This window comes from Enhydra lutris, unplaced genomic scaffold (assembly GCF_002288905.1).
Source record: "Enhydra lutris kenyoni isolate GAN:26980312 unplaced genomic scaffold, ASM228890v2 scaffoldscaffold31, whole genome shotgun sequence".
In the NCBI taxonomy this organism is placed as follows: Eukaryota; Metazoa; Chordata; class Mammalia; order Carnivora; family Mustelidae; genus Enhydra; species Enhydra lutris.
In genome coordinates this window covers 1,596,285-1,616,357 of record NW_019154115.1, presented here as the reverse complement: position 1 = coordinate 1,616,357, position 20,073 = coordinate 1,596,285, and the positions used below count along the sequence as shown (strand labels likewise).

General features: G+C 39.9%; 1 protein-coding gene across 3 annotated transcripts in view; it reads right to left on the bottom strand.

Annotated features, from left to right (window-relative positions):
* Positions 1-20,073, bottom strand: part of LOC111153233 (high mobility group 20A) — a 74,837-nt gene that overhangs the window by 11,403 nt on the left and 43,361 nt on the right. For 2 of the 3 annotated variants that reach the window (XM_022512134.1, XM_022512132.1), the window contains exons 2-6: positions 15,495-15,587; positions 10,539-10,686; positions 8,247-8,459; positions 4,927-5,059; positions 3,873-3,904 (exon numbers count right to left, since the gene is read on the bottom strand). In XM_022512134.1, the coding sequence (XP_022367842.1) occupies positions 3,873-3,904; positions 4,927-5,059; positions 8,247-8,459; positions 10,539-10,686; positions 15,495-15,583 (615 nt within the window). In that variant the 5' untranslated portion in view covers positions 15,584-15,587. Of the gene's footprint in view, positions 1-3,872; positions 3,905-4,926; positions 5,060-8,246; positions 8,460-10,538; positions 10,687-15,494; positions 15,588-18,230; positions 18,291-20,073 lie in introns of those variants that run through there. The other variant, XM_022512131.1, reaches the window with a different exon arrangement.

Below are 20,073 nucleotides of genomic sequence, written 5' to 3'. Positions count from 1 at the left end.
TGGTACAAATTCTTAGAGTGCAAAATAAGAAACACGAAAGCAATTAAACGAAACGGTTCAGTTTCTGAAAGGCAACAGAAATTCTACTTAACGGAAGAGTGGTAATAAAAACCATCAGCACTCTCCCATTACTGAGTACATTACTTGGAATGGAGAGGATCCTCCTGGGGGCTCGGATACACTTAAGCTATTCCAAGGATCGCTCAAGGGATTAAAATCATAAGGATTTCATTACCTTTTCATCGAAAGGGTCTAATTTGTTCAGGCTGAGTGTCATTTTGTCATTTCTCATAAATTAAAGGAGAAACAGAATTATTGTTTCTATCTTGGTCCTCACGCGGGATGTTTCTTGAGAGTAACGCTGGTTGACTCCTGTGTCTGGAGGGCTGCCTTTTGATCTGAGAGTAGCAAAAATGCTCTTCACTTTGGTTTTTCATTCTATACATGGAGTGGAGGGTAAGAGAACAGAGGCTCTTCTGAACTGAACCTATTTTGCTGTGATCTAGGTTCAGGGCCAGAATTTCATAGAATGTGACACGCTTCTCTCAAGTACCCTTTACTTTAGGGAACACTCTCAATCCTGTGTACTGGGCGGAGTGCCCCACTGCTACGCGCGACACTCCAGTGGCTCTCAGGTCAGCGTTTCTGCAGCTCTGGCATGCACTTGCCAGCACCTGCTGTTGTAACAGTGTCTTCGGAATCCAAGTTCCAGTTAGGAATGTGACAGGTTTCTTTTCTGTATACAAATGATATAATCTGTTTTAACTGGCAACAAATTTGGTGACATCCCCAGCAACCAGGCCCATTTTCACTTGCAACACCAGTGTGTTCCCCATAGTGTGGCAGGTGTGGCCAAGAGTGCTAGACTAGGATACTGAGGCCTGCATTTCTCTCATACCTGTGCCTCTAATTCATTAAGCGATTCTGCGGAAATTCTTTCCTGTCTTAGGCAGATCACTCTTCTCACCCATAAAATGGGGGGTGGGGTGGGGTGGGGTGGTCAGTTCAGAGAATTTCTGAAGTTCTTAGTATTTCTGAAGTGAGCTGGAACACTATTCTACTACACTTGTCATTTTACTCCTAATAGGATAAATAAAGGAAAATAAGCATTTACTTAGAATCTATGATGTTTTAGGGTATTTTGTGAGATACTAGCTCTTTTATTAACTTACTCATAACTCTGCTCAAGCCATTTCACCCACCTCTAGGTGTCCCCCACAAAACCTGGGGCATCTTTAAGGTCTGATTCAGTTTCTCCTTTCCATGGGCTTCCCTGTGGCTGCTTTTCACTTGTGGTGCTTTCTTACTTTTCTGAACCATTATGCTAAGAAAGTATATGTAAGGAAATCACCGTGTAACTATGTTTAAAAACTCAAACCAGTTCTTTTTTGACTACAATTGTTTTGAAATTGCCTAGTTTAGGAAAGACAGTAATCAACGAAAAATGAAAACTGATAAAGTGAGGGACATTAATTGGGTCAATAACCTTGTTAAGAGAGCTTTAACCTGGTGTGGGGAGAGCAACCGACAGATTTACGGAGCCTACAGTATACACATTTGAGGAACTACTGTGGCTCTTCATCTACTCTCTCCTTGTTTTCCTTTAACATGTGTCTGATCCTAAGACAGGGAAATCACATGGAGACTGATTCCTTTTCATAAATCACAGAAATTCCTACCAGGTGAAATCATGTAAATAAAAATAAGAAGCTTCATTTAATAAATTAAAAGCCTCATTTAATAAAAAGCTTCTTTTCTCAAATCATCATCAGCAGCTTCTGTAACTGAGTAAATCTACCAAATCTTTCCTGACTAAAACTATCGGCCTTACTGAAGACAAAATGCCACATACAATTAGGTCAACAAAATTCATAGTGATGAAAGGAGTTAGTTGTTGACTAGAAAGTGTGAGATCTAATGTTTTAGATTATTGTCCAAGTTCTCTTTTGTAACCATTAAGGACAGAGAAGTTATAAAGGATACATAATAAGGGAAAAAAGAAGTACGGAAATCTTATGATATGGGTAGGTGGGCACAGACAAATAAAAGGAGAAATAAGTAATTATACAAGTATCTGGCAATATGGAAAGCTTGCAACACTATTCGATTAGGATTTAATATATAAAGTATATATACAGTTTCTTAAGTAAAAAAAAAAATCGTAATATTTCACCCTAATTAGAGTGCAGAGACGTCATATATCTACATTTACATAGGATTTATTTGAAGAATAAAATGCTTTTATTGTGCTTCTTATTTTCTAATTCATGGATTGTAATAAATCTACTTAACTTGTGAATCTAAATGTTTTCTCTCTGTTTTCAAGGTCACCAATGCTTAAATATGAGAACAAGAGGTCAAAGATAAATTAGTTATTATTTTGAAGAAATTATTTCTTAAAACTAAATGCTCACAAGAGTACATAAGAAAATTCTTTTTTGTAAATTTCCACTGGTATTTCAACAAATGGGCTTTGTGCAAAAAAAAAATATTTATGGGGCACTTCCTAATGCAAGTGTGTCATGCTCGGTGGTATGGGGCAGTACAAGATGGAAACTAGATCATGCTTCTTTCCAAAAGATTACAATCCAAGACTGTGAATAATAGAAGGACTTGAATAACCTCAACCCCTTAGCTACATCACCTAAGTATGTATGGAAAATACAGAGAGCTGTGAGGGTTAAAGGAAGTTGGAGGACACAGGAAAAGCTTGAAGGAGGAAATGGAACTTGAAACAGGGCTTGATGGATGGCTAGAAGTCAGTGAGGCAGAACAGGATGATGGGGGAGAGGTAGTGGAAAAAATGAGTGAGAGAGAAAAGTATTTTTGTGAAAGAAAGAACAGGAATGCAGGCATGAGGCAGAAGCGGATGGGGCACGTGGAAGAGAATGAGACGGAAAGGTTTTTATTTTCTTTTTAAAAAGATTTTATTCATTCGTTTGAGAGAGAGAGAGAGAGAAAGCACAAGCAGAGGGAGAGGCAGAGGGAGAGAAGCAGGAAGCAGACTCCCTGCTGAGCTAGAAGCTGGACATGGGGCTTAATCCCAGGACCTGGAGATGATGATCTGAGAAGGCAGACGGCTAACCATCTGAGCCACCCAGGCGCCCAAGCAGTAAAGATTTTTAAGTACACAGATATACACGGGAAATGTGAGAGTTAAGGTGTTTGGAAAGGAGGTTGGGACTTAATTACAGAAGACTCAGACCCCTGAGCTGAATGGGATTTGGAAAGTGACAAAAAGTCACCGAGCATTTTAAAGTGTGGAATTACCGAAAAAGTTTATTTTCTTACAACCACATGTGGACCTTGGGCTACATAGATATTTAAAGCTCTCTTTGCTGCATAGTCAAGACACACAGGCCTAAATCCTATGGGTGATAGGCTAAACCAAATGGAGGGGAAAAGGCCAGTAAACAAGTAAATGCCAGTGAATTAGGAACCAAGATACTGTCACTTGTGCTCTGCTGACACTGCAGTTGAATAGTTCATTTTAACTGAATGTTGGATTCCCTAAACCACAAGTTTCTGAGAGTCAGAGTGAGATATCTGAGGATGATGAACTATGACCAAGTTATGGCTTTCAGCTGGTCCTTATTTCTACACCTCGCTCCAAATTCCAGCCATCTTTAGCATGTCAAGGCAATAAAATTCTTGGACCACAAGAAAGGATTAGAGTTAGGGGCAGTAGTTCAAGGACAGACTCATGGTAAGTGTCCACCATACAATAAGAATCTTTGAGCAAAAGCAACTCACCTCATCCAAATTATGGGATAGAAAATATTGTTATTCATTAAAAAAAAAAGTCCAATAGCATGAGAAACAGTAATATTATTCTAAATAGATACATGATAGGTAGACAGAAAGGGAATTACCTCATGATCATGAGTTGCCTGCCGGGCCGCATCTAAAAATATGAAAGAATAAGAGAACATTGTTAATATCAAGAACAAAACAAAGCAATAACAAAACCCAAGGAAATGAACTGTGTCACACCACAGTTAGTTACAGTCAGACACAAGAGAACAGCAGACACAGTTCCTACCTCTGAAGAGAACAGAGTGGGAGAGTGGACAGAAGATGCACACCAAAGGCTGTCTGTGCAACAGACTAGCTGTGGGTGGGGCTTCTTTGGCAATGTCTCCTGAAGAAAGGGAGCTTAAAGCAATACTTGAAGGGTGTGATGAGCAAATTTAACAGAGGACAAAAGATCAGTGAAGACTGGGGTCTTGTCTATCTTGTTCACTGTAGCATCTTTAATGCCTAGGTGAAAGCCTGATGCATCCCAGGAGTGCTCACTAAGTACTGTTCAAGGACAGGAAAACATGAATGGATGAATGAGAAGGATGGTCACTGTGGGCTGGGAGAAACGGTGCATGAAGGCTTAGAGGTGTTGAAGAACAGCAGGTATGGAGTTTAGTAGATAGACGTGTTTAAAGGGAGAGAAACGCCTAAACCGGGAATTAGAAAAAATGCTCAAGCAACCAAAAAGGGTCATAGGACACCAGTCAAATTGTTTGATACTGGCTATGGAAATCCAACTGAAAATTTTAAATGAGAGCAATGTGATTTTTTTTTTCTAAAAGATTTTTTATTTATTTGACAGAGATCACAAGTAGGCAGAGAGGCAGGCAGAGAGAGAGAGAGGGAAGCAGGCTCCCCGCTGAGCAGAGAGCCCGATGTGGGGCTCGATCCCAGGACCCTGAGATCATGACCTGAGCCGAAGGCAGAGGCTTTAACCCACTGAGCCACCCAGGCACCCCGAGAGCAATGTGATTTTAATAAAATTCCAAGGTGTTGTTTGTAAGTGAATGTAGAATAGAGAAATGATGGAAACCTGTCTTTTACATTTATCACTCTAACAGCAGGCTTTGTGACACTCTATCCGGCACAACAAATTACAAAAACATTTCCTTCTGGTTCTGGTACCTTGCCTATGAGATTTGCCTTTCTGACGGTCCTGGGTTTTCCTACTGAAGACCTTGTAGGCCTCAGTCTTCTGATACTGCTCCAGTTCCTTCATGTAACGCTCCTTATCTCTGTCTGCTTCATCAAGGTAGCGCTAGGAAAAGAAATGCGCAATTATTTTCAAGAAATAGATCTTATCTGGGTAAACTATCAGTGAACTCCTTGAAGACAACAGAGGACAACTGGAACATGGAAAGAAAGTATATAAGGGATAAGGTTTAAGGAGAATAAAGAAATCATATGGGCAGAATAAAATACAATCTCTCAATTATAAAAGAAATAGGTGATTGTGATTCTATAGACTATTTATTGCCTTTTCTAACTTAATGAAGACAAGTTCTATTGAGATCATTCTCATAAAATATTCACAAGAAGATATTACAGTTATTCCTCTAATCTACACATGGCCACTAGAGTCCTCAAGAGGACTGAAGGCCATACAGGCACACTTAGTCTTCCCAGGAGAAAGGATGGAATATTACTTTGTTTCTCTATCCCCAACCCATTCGGAGAATGATCTCATACATCAATTGGCCTTTTAAGAGCCAGAAGAGTGGAGTACTAAAATCGGGGGACACAAAGAACATAAAAAGGAATGACCTCATCCTATGGACCTAAAATGGACTATTATGAGAGAGCCTATATCTACACACTTTGTGTTATTAATTATTTAAACAAAGTCATTGATCTACTAGGATAATTTTGTTTAGTGCCTTGTCCTTTTCATTCATCAATTAGGTTTAAGAAATAAAATATAAAAACAGTGCCTTTAAATGGACATAAACTAGAGACAGATATGTTAAAAAACCTTGTCTTACACAAAAGCCAGATGGAGGGGACACCCAAATGTGCCAAATCTGGGAAAACTTAAGTTCCAACACTGAAGTAGAGTAATAAAATTATAAGCCAATAGGGAAAAAAGAAATATACTCATACCAACAATAAATAGGTAACAAATACATAAATGTGGGCAGGGCGGGGAGGAAAAGGACGCCTACTTAGGTTAAAATGCCAAGCACCGACTGGTAAATACAGAGGGAGTGCTGGAGTTGGAAAATTACCGTTCTGCAATCCTCATGGTAAAGATTACATCCAGCAAAAGTCATTAATGGATGCTAAATCTAGGGGGAAATCTGATATGGAACAGACTATTTGCACGTTCTTAAAATGTCTCTCCACAGATGGCTTATTAATTATAAGGGCGAATAAGAAACTTTATCAAGTGAGCAAAATCAACATTACCAATGAGGAATAAAAGGACACTGTGCTTGAACATGTGATCCCTGGAGAAGGACACAGCACCTCCCATGCAGTATTCTAAGAATGCATAATCTCAATTGAATCATAAGGAAACATGAGACAAGTAAAAAATGAGGAATGTTCGGTTAGAAGTAAACAAAAACAAGGTGGAGGAAGAGGGAGGGATTGCATTCTTAAAAAATATCAGTGTCAAAAAACAAAAAAACAAAAAAAACTATCAGTGTCATAAAAGACAAAGGCTGTAAAACATTCCAGATTAAAGGAATCCAGAGATCTGACTCCTAATTACTATTGTGTTAAAATAAAATCGTAAAGTTGATAACAAAACTATAGTTGTGTAAGAGAATATGCCTATTTTTGGGAAACACACATTAAAATATTTACGGATACACGACCATGAAGTATGTAATTTACCCTCATGTGATTTCAAAAAGTGTGTGTATGTGTGTGTGTGAGTGCAAGAGCATGCAGGTGTAAGCATGTGTGTGTCAGTGGAAAAGAGCAAGAGCATACAGGCACGTGTCAGTGAGTGAAAGAGAGTGCACACGTGTGAGCATGAGCACATGTACACATGAAGCTTGCCCAGGAGGGTGTTAGTGCACATATAAATGAAGAAATGGGGTACAGCGTGTTAACTACAGGTGAATGTGGATAAAAGGATATTTGGGTGTTCTTTGTACCATATTCCGTGTCTGTAACTCTGCATATTGAATTTTTTTCAAGATAAAAAGTTAAAAACAAAAAACCCTTGCCCTATCTACCTAATGGCGGTTATCTCTGGAAAGGACTAATGTTACTTTTGCTTTTTTCTTTATGTACTTCTGTAACATCTAAAGAAATTTTAAATAATGAACATGTACTAATTTTGAAATTAAGAAATTAAAAAGAAAAGAGTAATCAGCTATGTACAGCTCAGGATTCCTTTATGCATTACAGCTGAAACAAGGGATGATATGCATTGCTTTCTACTTCCTTGCTACCACAAAGAGCTTCAAGTTGCAACTTAATATAATCTCCTTGAAATGTTCTGATTTCAGTTAATTCCCAAGAGTATTTTTCAGTTTGGTTTTAGTCTGTTTGGAATCCTTTTTAAAGAGTATGAGATATAAAAGAAATATAGCTATCTGGTAGATGCTCAAATGCTGGGAACTTTTAACCCCAAGCCACCCCCACAATCATTACAATCGCTCCACTTTTGTGGCATTTCAGCCAATTTGTGGCTATCTTGTCCTTAATTCCTCTGAACTCTCTAACAAATGGATTTGTTTCAGTCTGGCAATAGTGTTAGTTTCTGTCTTAGAAACGAAAGAATTGAAATAGTTCTTGGTTTATTTCTCATAGTAGGCTAAATCTGCCAGGACTCTAGTTAAAAGAATTTAAACAAGAATCTTATGTGAACAGCAGAATTTTATCAAATGACCTTCTTTCTCATTTAACTTATGACTTTTTTTTTTTTTTTTAAGATTTTATTTATTTGACAGAGAAAGGAACAGCAAGAGAAGGAACACAAGCAGGGAGGAGTGGGAGAGGGAGAAGCAGGCTTCCTGCCTAGCAGGGAGCCAGATGTAGGGCTCGATCCCAGGACCCTGGGATCATGACCTGAGCCAAAGGCAAACGCTTAACGATTGAGCAACCCAGGTGTCCCGACTTTATATTTAATTCAGAGGAATAAATTATATTGCTAGATCTCTTAATTCTGTAATATTGAATCATTTTTTACACAATTCTTATAGGAATTCTCAGCACATAAATCATATAAAAGTGGAGCTGCTTTTGGTTCGTGGGGGGTCGGGGGGTAGAGCTCCTAGAGTCCCTCCAGCTTGTACCCCTGCAGCAGACCCTGACACCATGTAAAAACCACTGTGCTAGAGAAGAGAGCTACGGTGAATGGTGCTATTCTGTTCTCCTAGACTCTGTGACAAAACTGAAGAAAAACCATCCAACCACTTTGCTTTTCTGAAAGAAGCTGTCTTCAAGGTAAAATCAAAACCAAGCCAAGGACCAGGAATAGGAATAATTGCCTGTTTTTCCTCAGGAGGCAGTTTACTCCATTCATTGCCTAACATCCTTGTGATTTCTGGAAATGGGACTTCTGGTCTCTTTGCACGAAGCTGTTCTCGACGCTCGTTCATGAACCGAACATAGCCTGTAAGGGGGGATTTGGGTGCATTGCTGTCTCGAAGAGGTTTCTTCCTCTTTCTTCCTTTGGACCAACCTCCTCGTTTACTTCTTTGCTAAAAGACACAATAAAAAACCAAAAACCAAATTACAAAACTGCCCAAGTAATACGACAGTAAAACAAACGAACAAAACAGGACACGAGTTGCATTTTCCTACTATTAAGGGACTGGATATTCAAAGCTCTCCAGATTTGTCATAGGCACAAATGACTGCCATGCAGTCTTCAAGAAGGAATTCCAGATAGTTCACTTGCACACCCTTTTATGTACCACACTACAAACTGTTACATTAAGGGCTAATCCAACTGATGAGAATAAGGGGTACCATGATCACATAAGCTTCGGCCTTCATATGCACTTAACAAGTCCAGACTCCTGACAGGAGACTATTCTAAATGAGAAATGTAGCACATACATAGCACTGTGCCAGAGAAACAGATGCTGTCACAGTAGATCAGAACAAGATGTCACAAGCACTGGGCAGACAAAGAGACACGTTGTAGTACAGGGATTAAAAATCATTCGTGAAGGATGTTTTTCACTGATTTCATTCAAAGATCAGTTCATATTCCATAGCAGATAACATATAGATTTTTAAATTAATAGCTAAGTCTTAGAAAAATTTCATCAATATATCCAACATGAACACTTAGTTCTTTTGCTTTGATGACTTGCTCCTCGAGATGTTTATTTCATAAGGTCAGAGGTCTTTATATGTTATTAATTAAACCAAAAGATGAAGTTACCTCAAATGGTTTAAAGAAAGGTCTGAGGTCCCACTGATGTTTTACCACAGGCCTTTTAATGAGATGCAAGCTACATCACATTTCTGCTTCATAATTTTATAAATACAACAGCCTATCGGTTAATAGTTTTATGGATCCAAGAATTCTTATTTCAGACGAGAGAAAGATAAGCAAATTGGGACAAAAACAACTAAATATTAATTACAGGACCGTATTCCTCAAAATATATATAAAACGGTACAATAATTCACCATTGGGCAAGTGGTATATCTGGTATCACCTTTTTTTTTTTTTTTTTTTTAACGATTTTATTTATTTATTTGACAGAGAGAGATCACAAGTAGGCAGAGAGGCAGGCAGAGAGAGACGGGGAAGCAGGCTCCCCGCTGAGCAGAGTGCCCGATGTGGGGCTCGATCACAGGACCCTAAGGATCATGACCTGAGCCGAAGGCAGAGGCTTAACCCACTGAGCCACCCAAGTGCCCCTGGTATCAACTTTTTTTCCCTGTTTTTGCCTTATAAACTTAGTAACATTAAAGCTACTAAGGATTTTAACACTTCTTTTTTTTAAGATTTTATTTATTTGACAGAGAGATAGAGAGAGCACAGGTAGGCAGAGCGGCAGGCAGAGGGAGAGGGAGAAGCAGGCTCTCCACTGAGCAGGAAGCCCTCTGTGGGGCTCGATCCCAGGAGCTGAAAGCAGCCACTTAACTGACTGAGCCACCCTGGCACTCCAAGGATTTTTAAGACATTTAAGAAGCTTCAAGCATTCATTATAATCTTTAAGGATGCCAACATGAAAAAAAGCTCATTTAGAATAAGAAAAAAGACAAAATTAATGGGGTGCTACTCTTTTATGGCTAAAAAAAGATGCTTTAAAACATGGACGATGTAATCAATAATTTGTGAGAAAGGCGGAAAGCCCAAAAAGGTCATGACTGATGCTCTCCTCCCCCACCTTTGAACCTCTTGAGTTTGGACAGACGCCCTCTAGGGGAAGGAGAAAGGCCTGGTAAGTGGTGTGAATCCTTTTCAGTACATATAACTCCATACTGCAGGGCTTGGTGTGCAATGTGTGGCCTTGAACAAGGGCATGGGGACTTCTCATGTGTCACTTACTTAAATCATTCATTTATTCAACAAGCATTTGTTGAGCATGTAATATGATGTAGGTGTAAATTTATTAAGTAGGGGGAAAAGAGTCTATTTGTCTCCATGTCATTAAAATCATGAATACGGTTCTATATGAAACCATCAGCACGGTTCTATGAAGAAAATTCTGCAGAACGTAAGAAGGCCAGAGGATGAACCCTCCAATCAATTCCCTAGCTGACTGCTCCTTTGGAAACTTCAGAGACTGGTAACAGGAAGCGATACCACAGCTTACCTCATCTTCATGCCTCTGTTCAGTGCCTTCTGTTGTATTTGAAGCCTCATTCTGAAGCAGCTGACCGTGGGAGAGATCCTCCACAAATTCTGGATTGTTGGTGGATGATGTGGCTCCGCTACTGTATGGAACTTCTGGGTGGGTTAACCTTAAGAATAACAGGCAGATATGCAATGGTTCAGTTATCAACGGCATCAAAAATTCCTATTTACCAAGGTTCAAGACAAATTTCCCTGCCAGCAGAAGCGGAAGCCAACTTTAATTCCCCCACTTCATTTGTGTAACTGTAAACAATGTCTCCAGCACAGTTACAGAGCATTCAAAAAATAGTTTCAGTGCTTGACTGAAACAGATGTCAAAGAAGATAGGCTAAAAAGTATCTGCTAAATTTGAAGACCCGAAGGTTGCTGGCAATTTTAGGGACTATAGTTTTAGTGGAATTATGGGAATAAAAACCAGATTATAGTGGGCTGAGAGATGAATGAAAGCAGCTACAGACTGGCCTGAAGTGAAAGAAATTACACTTTTCTGACCCTTTCTAGAAAATACAATAGATGATTTTAAGCAGGAGTTTCCAACATTTTTGAGGTCTTTGAGGTCCTATGAAAAAGGCTAAGGGGGCGCCTGGGTAGATCAGAGGGTTAAGCCCCTGCCTTCAGCTCAGGTCATGGTCCCAGGGTCCTGGGATCAAGCCCCACATTGGGATCTCTGCTCAGTAGGGAGCCTGCTTCTCCTTCTCTCTGCCTGCTACTCTGCCTATTTGTGCTCTCTCTCTCTGTCAAATAAATGAATAAAATCTCAAAAAATAAAAATTTTAAAAAAAGGCTAAGAGATCTATGAACTCAATACCAATCATGTTCTCTGAAAAGAGGTGCCATCAGACACCCAGTTTGACATTGGTAGCTATGTTTTCCAGATATTTCAATCATTTGTGATGTCTTTGGCAACTTGTTCTCTCACTGTCATTCTTGTTTCAATGGTGCCATCAACATTTTAGTTACTAATTCTTGTACACTCTTATTTCAGTAAAATATGAGAATGAGGTTTGGAAAAGCATACCAATCCTATGAACCCTGACTGAAATGAACAGGAACCAGAGAGGAGTGGTCACACGCACCAAATGCCTTAGAGATGGCAAGTTGAATAAAGATTGAAGAAAAAAAAAGGTTCTTTTGTTCCTATGAATGAACTGGCACACTCTTAGTTAAAGCCAACAGGCCTTCCGTTTGTGCTGTGGACCCTACAGTGTCTAGCCTACTCAAAGGCAGGTTTTTAATGATTCTGCCCTTTCTGACATTACCAATTCTTCCCAGTCTATTGGGATCAGCTTAATCAGCCTACAAATGTGGCATTTTGACTCTTATTTCAAAACAAAACAAAGTGAAACAAAAAGTACTCTCTTGATCCCACCTCATTTTTCTCCTTTCCTTTACAGAATTATTTATACAGGCAGTCCCCAATTTAAGACGGTTTGATTTATGACTTTTCAAGTTTAGGATGTTATGAAAGTAAAATATATTCAGTAGACACCACACCTGGACTTTTTTTTTTTTTTTTTTAAAGATTTTATTTATTTATTTGAGAGAGACAGTGAGAGAGAGCATGAGCGAGGAGAAGGTCAGAGAGAGAAGCAGACTCCCCGTGGAGCTGGGAGCCCGATGCGGGACTCGATCCCAGGACTCCAGGATCATGACCTGAGCCGAATACAGTCGTCCAACCAACTGAGCCACCCAGGCGTCCCCACACCTGGACTTTTGAATTTAATCTTTTCCTAGGCTTAGCGATATGCGGTGTGACACTCTCTCCCGATGCTACCCAGCAGCAGGGAGCCTTAGCTCCCCGTCAGCCCTGCGATCACCAGGGTAAATAACCGATACCCTTCTGTACCCATACAACCACCCTTTCTTCACTTTCAGTACAACAGTCAACAAATTATGAGATGGTCAATGCTTTATTATACTTTATTATATAATCAGCTTTGCGTTAGATGATCTCACCCAATTGTGGCTACTTCGGAGCATGGTTAAGGTAGGCTGGGCTGAGCTACCGTGTTTGGTAGGTTAGGTGGTATTAAGTGCATTTCTGCACGCAACCCCATGGTAAACTGAGGAAGATCTATGCCTTGAAAAGAACTGTTGACATGTATTGACTCCAGTTCTCTTCTTTCATTCTCTCTCTCTCTCTTTTTTTTTAAAGATTTTATTTATTTGACAGAGAGAGACACAGCGAGAGAGGGAACACAAGCAGGGGGAGTGGGAGAGGAAGAAGCAGGCTTCCTGCCGAGCAGAGAGCCCAATGTGGGGCTCGATACCAGGACTCTGGGATCATGACCTGAGCCAAAGGCAGACACTTAATGACTGAGCCACTCAGGTGCCCCTTTCATTCTCTCTTAAACCTAACCCAAAGGAGATTTGTGCTTACAACTCTTGCCAAGGTCACCAATACCATCTGTGCTAAATTGTGTCATTTCTCAGCTTTCATCTTATCTGATCTTCCAGAAGTTTCTGACACTTCCCACCTCTTGAAATATTTTTACTTGGTTTCTGAGACCATGCACTTCTCTAATTTTTCTGCTACTTTTTTAGCTACTCCCTTCAGTCTTCTTTGTTGACTCTTCCTCTTCTACGTGGCTTCTAAATGCTAATGCTCATTAGCATTAGCATTAGGCATTAGATCTCTTCTCTTTTCTGTCCACATAGTGCTCATTTCTTTGGTGATCTCAACCAGTCTCCTGGTTTTAAATATGAGGTATATGCCGATGATTCCCATGTTTCTTTTTCTGGTCTAGACTCCCCTAACCTCAAAGCCCTGTATCAAGCGGTCTATTTGACATCTCTACCTGGATATCTAACAAGCATCTCAAATTTAAAATCTCCAAAACTGGGGCACCTGGGTGGCTCAGTTGTTTAAGTGTCTAACTCTTGATTTTGGCTCAGGTCATGATCTCCAGCCCTGTGTCGGGCTTGGTTCTCAGTGGGGTGTGTGTTTGAGAGTCTTTCCCTCTGTCCCTCCCCTGATTCGTGCTCTTTCTCTCTCTCAAAATAAATAAATAAATGTTTAAAATCTCCAAAACTGAGCTCCTGTTCAGTTTCCTCCATGGAAGTTAATGGCAATTCTATCCCTTTGGTCACTTAGGCCAAGAGCTTGGAGTTGTCTTTGACTACTTTTTTCTCTCCTTTCACATCTCATCTGGTTTTTCAGGCAAATCTTACTGGGTTTATCTTTAAAATATATGTAGAATTCTGTATTTGTCACCAAGTCCCATTCCCATGATCATTGCAACTCTCTCCACTGACGCTTTGCCCCTACTTACTCCACCAAAAAGACTTGTCAAAGTCACTAGTGATGCTCTTTAAGTCATCATCTCTCACTTGAATTATTTCAGGAGCTTAACTCATCTCCTTGTTTCAGCCCCTGTTCCCGTCACTCTATTTTCAGTTTAACAGCCACAGGGATCTCATTAAGAAGTAAGCTGGATCATATCATTCTACTCAAAATCATCCAATGCTTTCCCACCTCACTTGGAGTGCCAGTTAAAGTGCTTACTCTGACCTATAAGAACCTACATGATGTGGACCGCAGCTACTCAAAGTATGGGCCTCACACCAGCAGCACTGACATCACCAGGGAACTTACTAGAGTATAAAACCTCTGGCCCTCAGACTTTCTGACTCAGAAAGTGCTGATGGAGTCCTTGGTTACCCTTCCTCTGGGGTACTCTGCTCCAGCCACACTGGCCTCCTGGCTATTTCTAATAGGTAGAAACACTCTTAACTCAGGGAGTTTTGTACTTACTCCTCCCTCTGCCTCGAATAATCTTCCCCAGAGAACTGCATGCTAGCTACCTTAATTCTTTCAGGTCTTTATTCAATCCACTTTTAAAGACTTCCTGGGGCCATCTTATCTAAAACCACCCCAAAGCCTTCCTATCCCTCTTTCCTGCTTTATTTGTTAATCTATAGTTCTTAAGAACACAGTATGTATTTTACTTATTTATCCTGTTTATTGCCTGATGTCCCTAGTAGTATTTAAGTAGTATTTAAGCTCTACAGGGCTGGTTATTTTTATCTGCTTTGGTCATTGCTTAGTATCCAGTGCCTAGAACAGTGTCTGGCACATAGGAGACACTCAGAAAATTTTTCTTTAATAAATTGGATTTAGCAACTTTTAGAAAAGTCTAAAAGAGCAGTTTTATCGGAATAGTAAGGTCAGAAGGCAGATATTAATGAGGAAAGAAGTAAATGTGAGGGAAGGAAACAGAATTACAAAGTGTAGTCTATTTTTAAAGAGCTCTACAGAGTACTAAAATAATTCGTCATAGAGATTAACTAGCACCTCAATCTATCAATCTATATTTCTTTCATGGCCAATAACTTCTAAATAGAAAAGATAAAAATTCAAGCGGAACCGAGATTTTCAAGGGAAGAGGGACTATTAGCCCTTTTTTAGATTCTTTTACATATTTGTCCAAAAATACCAAAGAAAGGAGATGGGGGGCAAGAAAAGGGAACAGAAGTCAGTCAGAGCTCGCAGGCATCTTGAATAAAAGAGCCATATTACAAAATCTGATCTAAAAAACCAATCTGACCTTTGGGGGGAAAATAATTCCAACATCTGTGTCAATTCAAACAGAAAATGCACTTGATTTTCAGAGCGAGCCCCGTGGCAGGTATTTACTTAATGGTGACTACGTAATTCTCTTAACCGGGAGGAACTGATGATGTTTCTTAGGTCCATACTGCTGTTCCAGTTCACAGGAACCAGAGCACTGCAAGTGATGGCTGAATGCAGATAACAGAGCAGCTTACAGCGGCTCTCACTCTCTTTGCAAAGCATAACAAACATACCTTCTATTTTTATGATATAAAATGGTTTCTTCAGGACCTTACAACATTGTCAGAAGCTCTGGTTTGAAGCCTAGGCAGAGAGGTCCAGGGTCCCAAAGCAGCTGCTTACCCAGTTGTAGCCAGATCATTACTCTCCTTGGAGCCATCTTCATCTGCAAAAAGGGGCGGCAGGGTGGAGCTAGTCATCAAGGTTTCCATCTCTCTAAAAGGAAGAGAGGATAAGAAAATAATGATAATGCCTTAATTACTTCCAGTTGAAGTTCCATTAATTTAAGAACCAGCCTTCCCTAAACTTATCACACCAGCAGCAGAACAGAAACTGACCTCAATATTTATTTTCTTGACTTGGACATGACAATTTAAACCTGGTTAATGAGCTCTTGACTTTGGTCTTACTGAAGGACCAGACTAAAAAGAGTTAGATTTTAATAAATGGGACACAGTTTGGAAATTCCTTTGTGTTCAAGCAGAGTATCTTCAAAAGCATTCTTCATTTTCTGTAAAAACTCTTAAGCAGACTAACTCAGAAGCAGTGCGTCCCTGAACAAGTTATTCAGTCTTTGAGATACAGTTTTACCAGCTTAGACACAGACGAAATTGCTGACTTGACCCACAGGGTTACTGTGAGGATTAAGAGCTTCATAAACAGAGAAAGGCTAAGATCCTAAGTACTTTGAGTATTATTATATAAAGCAAGGTATTGTTATTACAGCATTACCGGGTCTCGGTACCAGATGAATCATCCTTAGATTAAATGGTAACAAACTGAGCCCTCTGAAAGGAAATAATGCAGAGGAAGTGGAGGCTGGAAGGCATACTGATGTGGTGCAGAGTCAAAGCAACCACACTTCCAGGTCAGAAATATGCTCCGCATCCCCATGATGACCAACGGAAATAGCATGCACCCGGGTACAGGAAACTACTGAGCTTAATGGAAGGAAACCAAATAAATCACAAGAACCTGAGGTTATCAGACTGAAAGGATAAAAGGACAGAGTGACAAAGAGAGTCATTTCATTTAGCATATCACTACAAAGAGATTTTTCCCTTTCAAGGCTCACCACGAGGGCTTCACCCCATACAGCTAAAGGCAGTGACCTCCCATTCATCATGAAAGTGATAGTCAAACAAAACATTCAATAGTGACCCCAAACAGTAGCCACTTAAGTGGAACTGCGAACCACTCAAGGAAAAGAGTGCCTCAATCAAACTGGGAGAACTGAGAAGAGAATTAGGAGGATTCATTTAGGAGCTCCCCCAGCAGTTATTTCAGGGGCTGCTGCTAAGGAGACCGAATGAGACCGCAGTGAAGGGGAAGGCACAGAGGCCCACGCAGAGCTAGGTGGGATTCAGCCCACGGAGGAGGAAACACCGAGACGCAGATGACGCCGACACCAAATTCTAAAGGTTGAGTACATTTTCTTCCAAAATGGTAACACTGACGGCTTACTTCTTATTCTTACTTATCTTCTTGTTTTTCCTTCTAAATTTGTTAGTTAGCAGACCAAGGTTCCTACACAGCTTACTGCAAAAAACAAAAAACAAAAAACAAAAAAAACAAAAAAACCCCCACGCATCTGCAGGTCCCTTACCCACTGCAGTGGGTAGAGCCTGGCAAGCAGAGAGAGGAACTTCAGACTCAATCAGTTTCTTCCACGTGCAGGGATGCTTGCTCAATTCCTTCAAGACAGGGGAGCTTACGAGGGGCTCTAACACATACTGCAAAATTCCATTCGGGATGTTTTCTAGAATAATCCTGATGTAAGTGCACTTCATTTTAATTTAATTTTAATTCACATTATGCACAGACCAGATTAGAGCGGCGGCTTTAAGGGCTGCTAATGTCACCTTACCCTGATATTCATCTTATCAAAACCCCACTAATCAATTAGATGCCATACAGCCTAATTGTAAACCTCAAGCAAACATTCAAATAGCCAGATATTTACTCCCAAACTTTATAAGGAAGGATGCAGTTAGCTGGCTTCTTTCTAAACATCTTTCCTAAATGTAAATGGCCTTTCAAGACATTTAAGATTTTAGCATGTGAAGCTTCTGGCATCCATCGTACCTTAAAGGCAGTATATTATCTGGCAGGGGGTGAATGAAGGGTCTTGTCATTCACTCTGCCAACATGACCCTCTCAGGGTGCTGCCCAGTTATCTTCAGTCATTGTTGAGATACTGGGAAGCAGCTGGACAACACAACCTTAGCAACATATAAACAGATCATATAAACAAAGGAAGCTGAGAGAACACAAGTTTCTTGCCCTTTTTTTCTTAAATTGGTTTTATGCAACCCATGTGGCTTCAGATATACTTTCTCTAGTGTTACTGAGTAGTCAGGTCTTTAAGAAATGAGTAATAAAGTGGGTGGAGGGTTAAGGGGCCAAGATCAACAAAAGAAGGAAATGAGGAAAAAGTCCGGTGAAACCCAAAGGCCTCTAAACTAGTCCAGTAAGTTGGAAAAGAAAATGATTCCCAAGAACATGGCTGGGCTCCTGCAAGAATCTGCTTTCATATAGTCCATGAGGGGGTGATTCAAAGTGAATCACGGCTACTAAGCCACTGACTGCCAAAAAGCCTTTCAGTGTAGCATCTGTGTCTGATAGTGTCCCAGTACAGAGGTCACACTGAACTTTGAAATTCTATGTGAAGCACTTAAGAAATGTAATGAATGCTGCTCTGGAAGGGGAAAGAAGAGAAATATGCACAAAGTCAAAGCAATATACAAATCTGGTTTTCCACTGCAGTTTACATAAGTAAGCATAACACACAGATGTTTCCTTGCAAACGGGACCTCCCAGTGAAGGCTTCTACCTGGAGGCATCAAAAAACAGTATTACCTTGGGGCTTACACTTTGAACGAGGGTTTAGACTGTAGCTTTGAAAATCCAAAAATACCCTCGAACGCTAGCCACTCACTGAAAAAAAAAAAAAAAAGATATATAAAACATGGTGCCAATTTAAGATATTTTAATGACAATAATAAAAATTATAATGACGATTATATTAAGTACACTAGATATTTATTGGGCAATCGACATTTTCTCCCTGTAGTAAATATGGGGCACCAAATCATATTCAGAACACTGCCTGGTCAACAGAGGTGGAGTTTAAGAAATGTTCCTTAACTAAGATTTTCCTAGTAACCCTTCCCAACAAGAGGGATGATCTCAACAATGAGACTACATTATTCCAAATGTGTTGGACAGTGCTAGAAGCCTAATTTGTACTTGGGTTTTCTGGGGTTGGCTATTTTCAAGTGCCCTTTCTTTACTTTTGTATGTTAATCTCACTTCATTAAGTTCTTTCATGGAGAAGCGCTATATTCCCTCCTCATCACATACCTCAGAGTTGAGAGGAGAGATTCTGCCCTCATTTTCCACATAAAAGCCTTATGTAAAACTCCCAGTTCTTTAAAAAATCATGTTGTCTGTCCAACCAGCCTCAAATTCAAGTCTTTCTGACCACTATTCCCTATTATTTCAGCTCTCTCAATTACTTCTACTACAATGGACCTCTAACCACACAAACATCTATTCACTGGCCCTTGATTTTTCCCTTCTCTGTCCAGCTTAGATTCCATGGCCACATTTCAAATATTCTTTTGTCAACACTCTCAAATTATTTGCCTTGCCACTGCTTTTACACCTCAGATATAGATCAATTCTGAGTTTTAGCTCAAGATGGTGTTGGAGAAAAATCACAAAGGATGCTCCTGTAAATTTATCTAACCACAAGTAGGCCCTCAATGTTCTCAGCAATCATTCTACATTTTCTTAGGATCTTCCCCAATTGCCACAACAGCTCTGACAAACTTTTCCAACCAATTCAAACCTAAGTCACTCAAACCCTCCCACTCACCCTCCTCTCTTCACACTCCCTATCCCTGACTCACATCAAAGGCCACCCGAAGTTGCTTTTTTAAACATATAAATCACATACCATAAAATTCATCCCTTAAAGCATACAATTCAGTGGCTTTTATATATTTATAAGGCTATCCATACAACCAACACCATAATTGATTTTAGAACATTTTCATCACCCCAAAAAGAAACTTGGTACCCATTAGTAGTTACTCCTCATTCTCCCCTTCTCCTAGGCCTGGGAAACTACTAATCTCCTTTCTGTCTTTATGGCTATATACCTGTTCTGAACATCTCATATAAATGCAATCATACATGATGTAGCCTTTTGTGTCTGGCTCCTTTTGTTAGGCATAAAGGTCTTTATCACACAGCTTCATCATGCTGTAGCATCAGCATTTCATTCCTTTTTAAGGATGAGTAACATTCCATTGCATGGCTACACCACATTTTGCTTATCCATTTATCAGCTGACAGACCTAGGTTAGTTCTACTTTTTGGTCACTATGATTCATGCCGTTTATGAACATTTGTGTACAAGTTTTCTTGTGGAAGTGTTTTCAGTTCTTCTGGGCACATACCTAGGAATAGAATCACTGGGTCATATGGTAACTCCACATTTAACATTTTGAGGAGCTGCCAACGTGTCTTCCAAAGCATCTGCGCATTTTATGTTCCTCCTAACAATATATGAGAGTTCCAAATTCTCCATATTCTTACCACATTTTTTAGGAATGCTAGGGAAATACCAATTCTAGTCCTTCTAGCTTTCCACATGGGTTAAGGGAAACATACAACTCCAGCTCCCTCCAGCCAT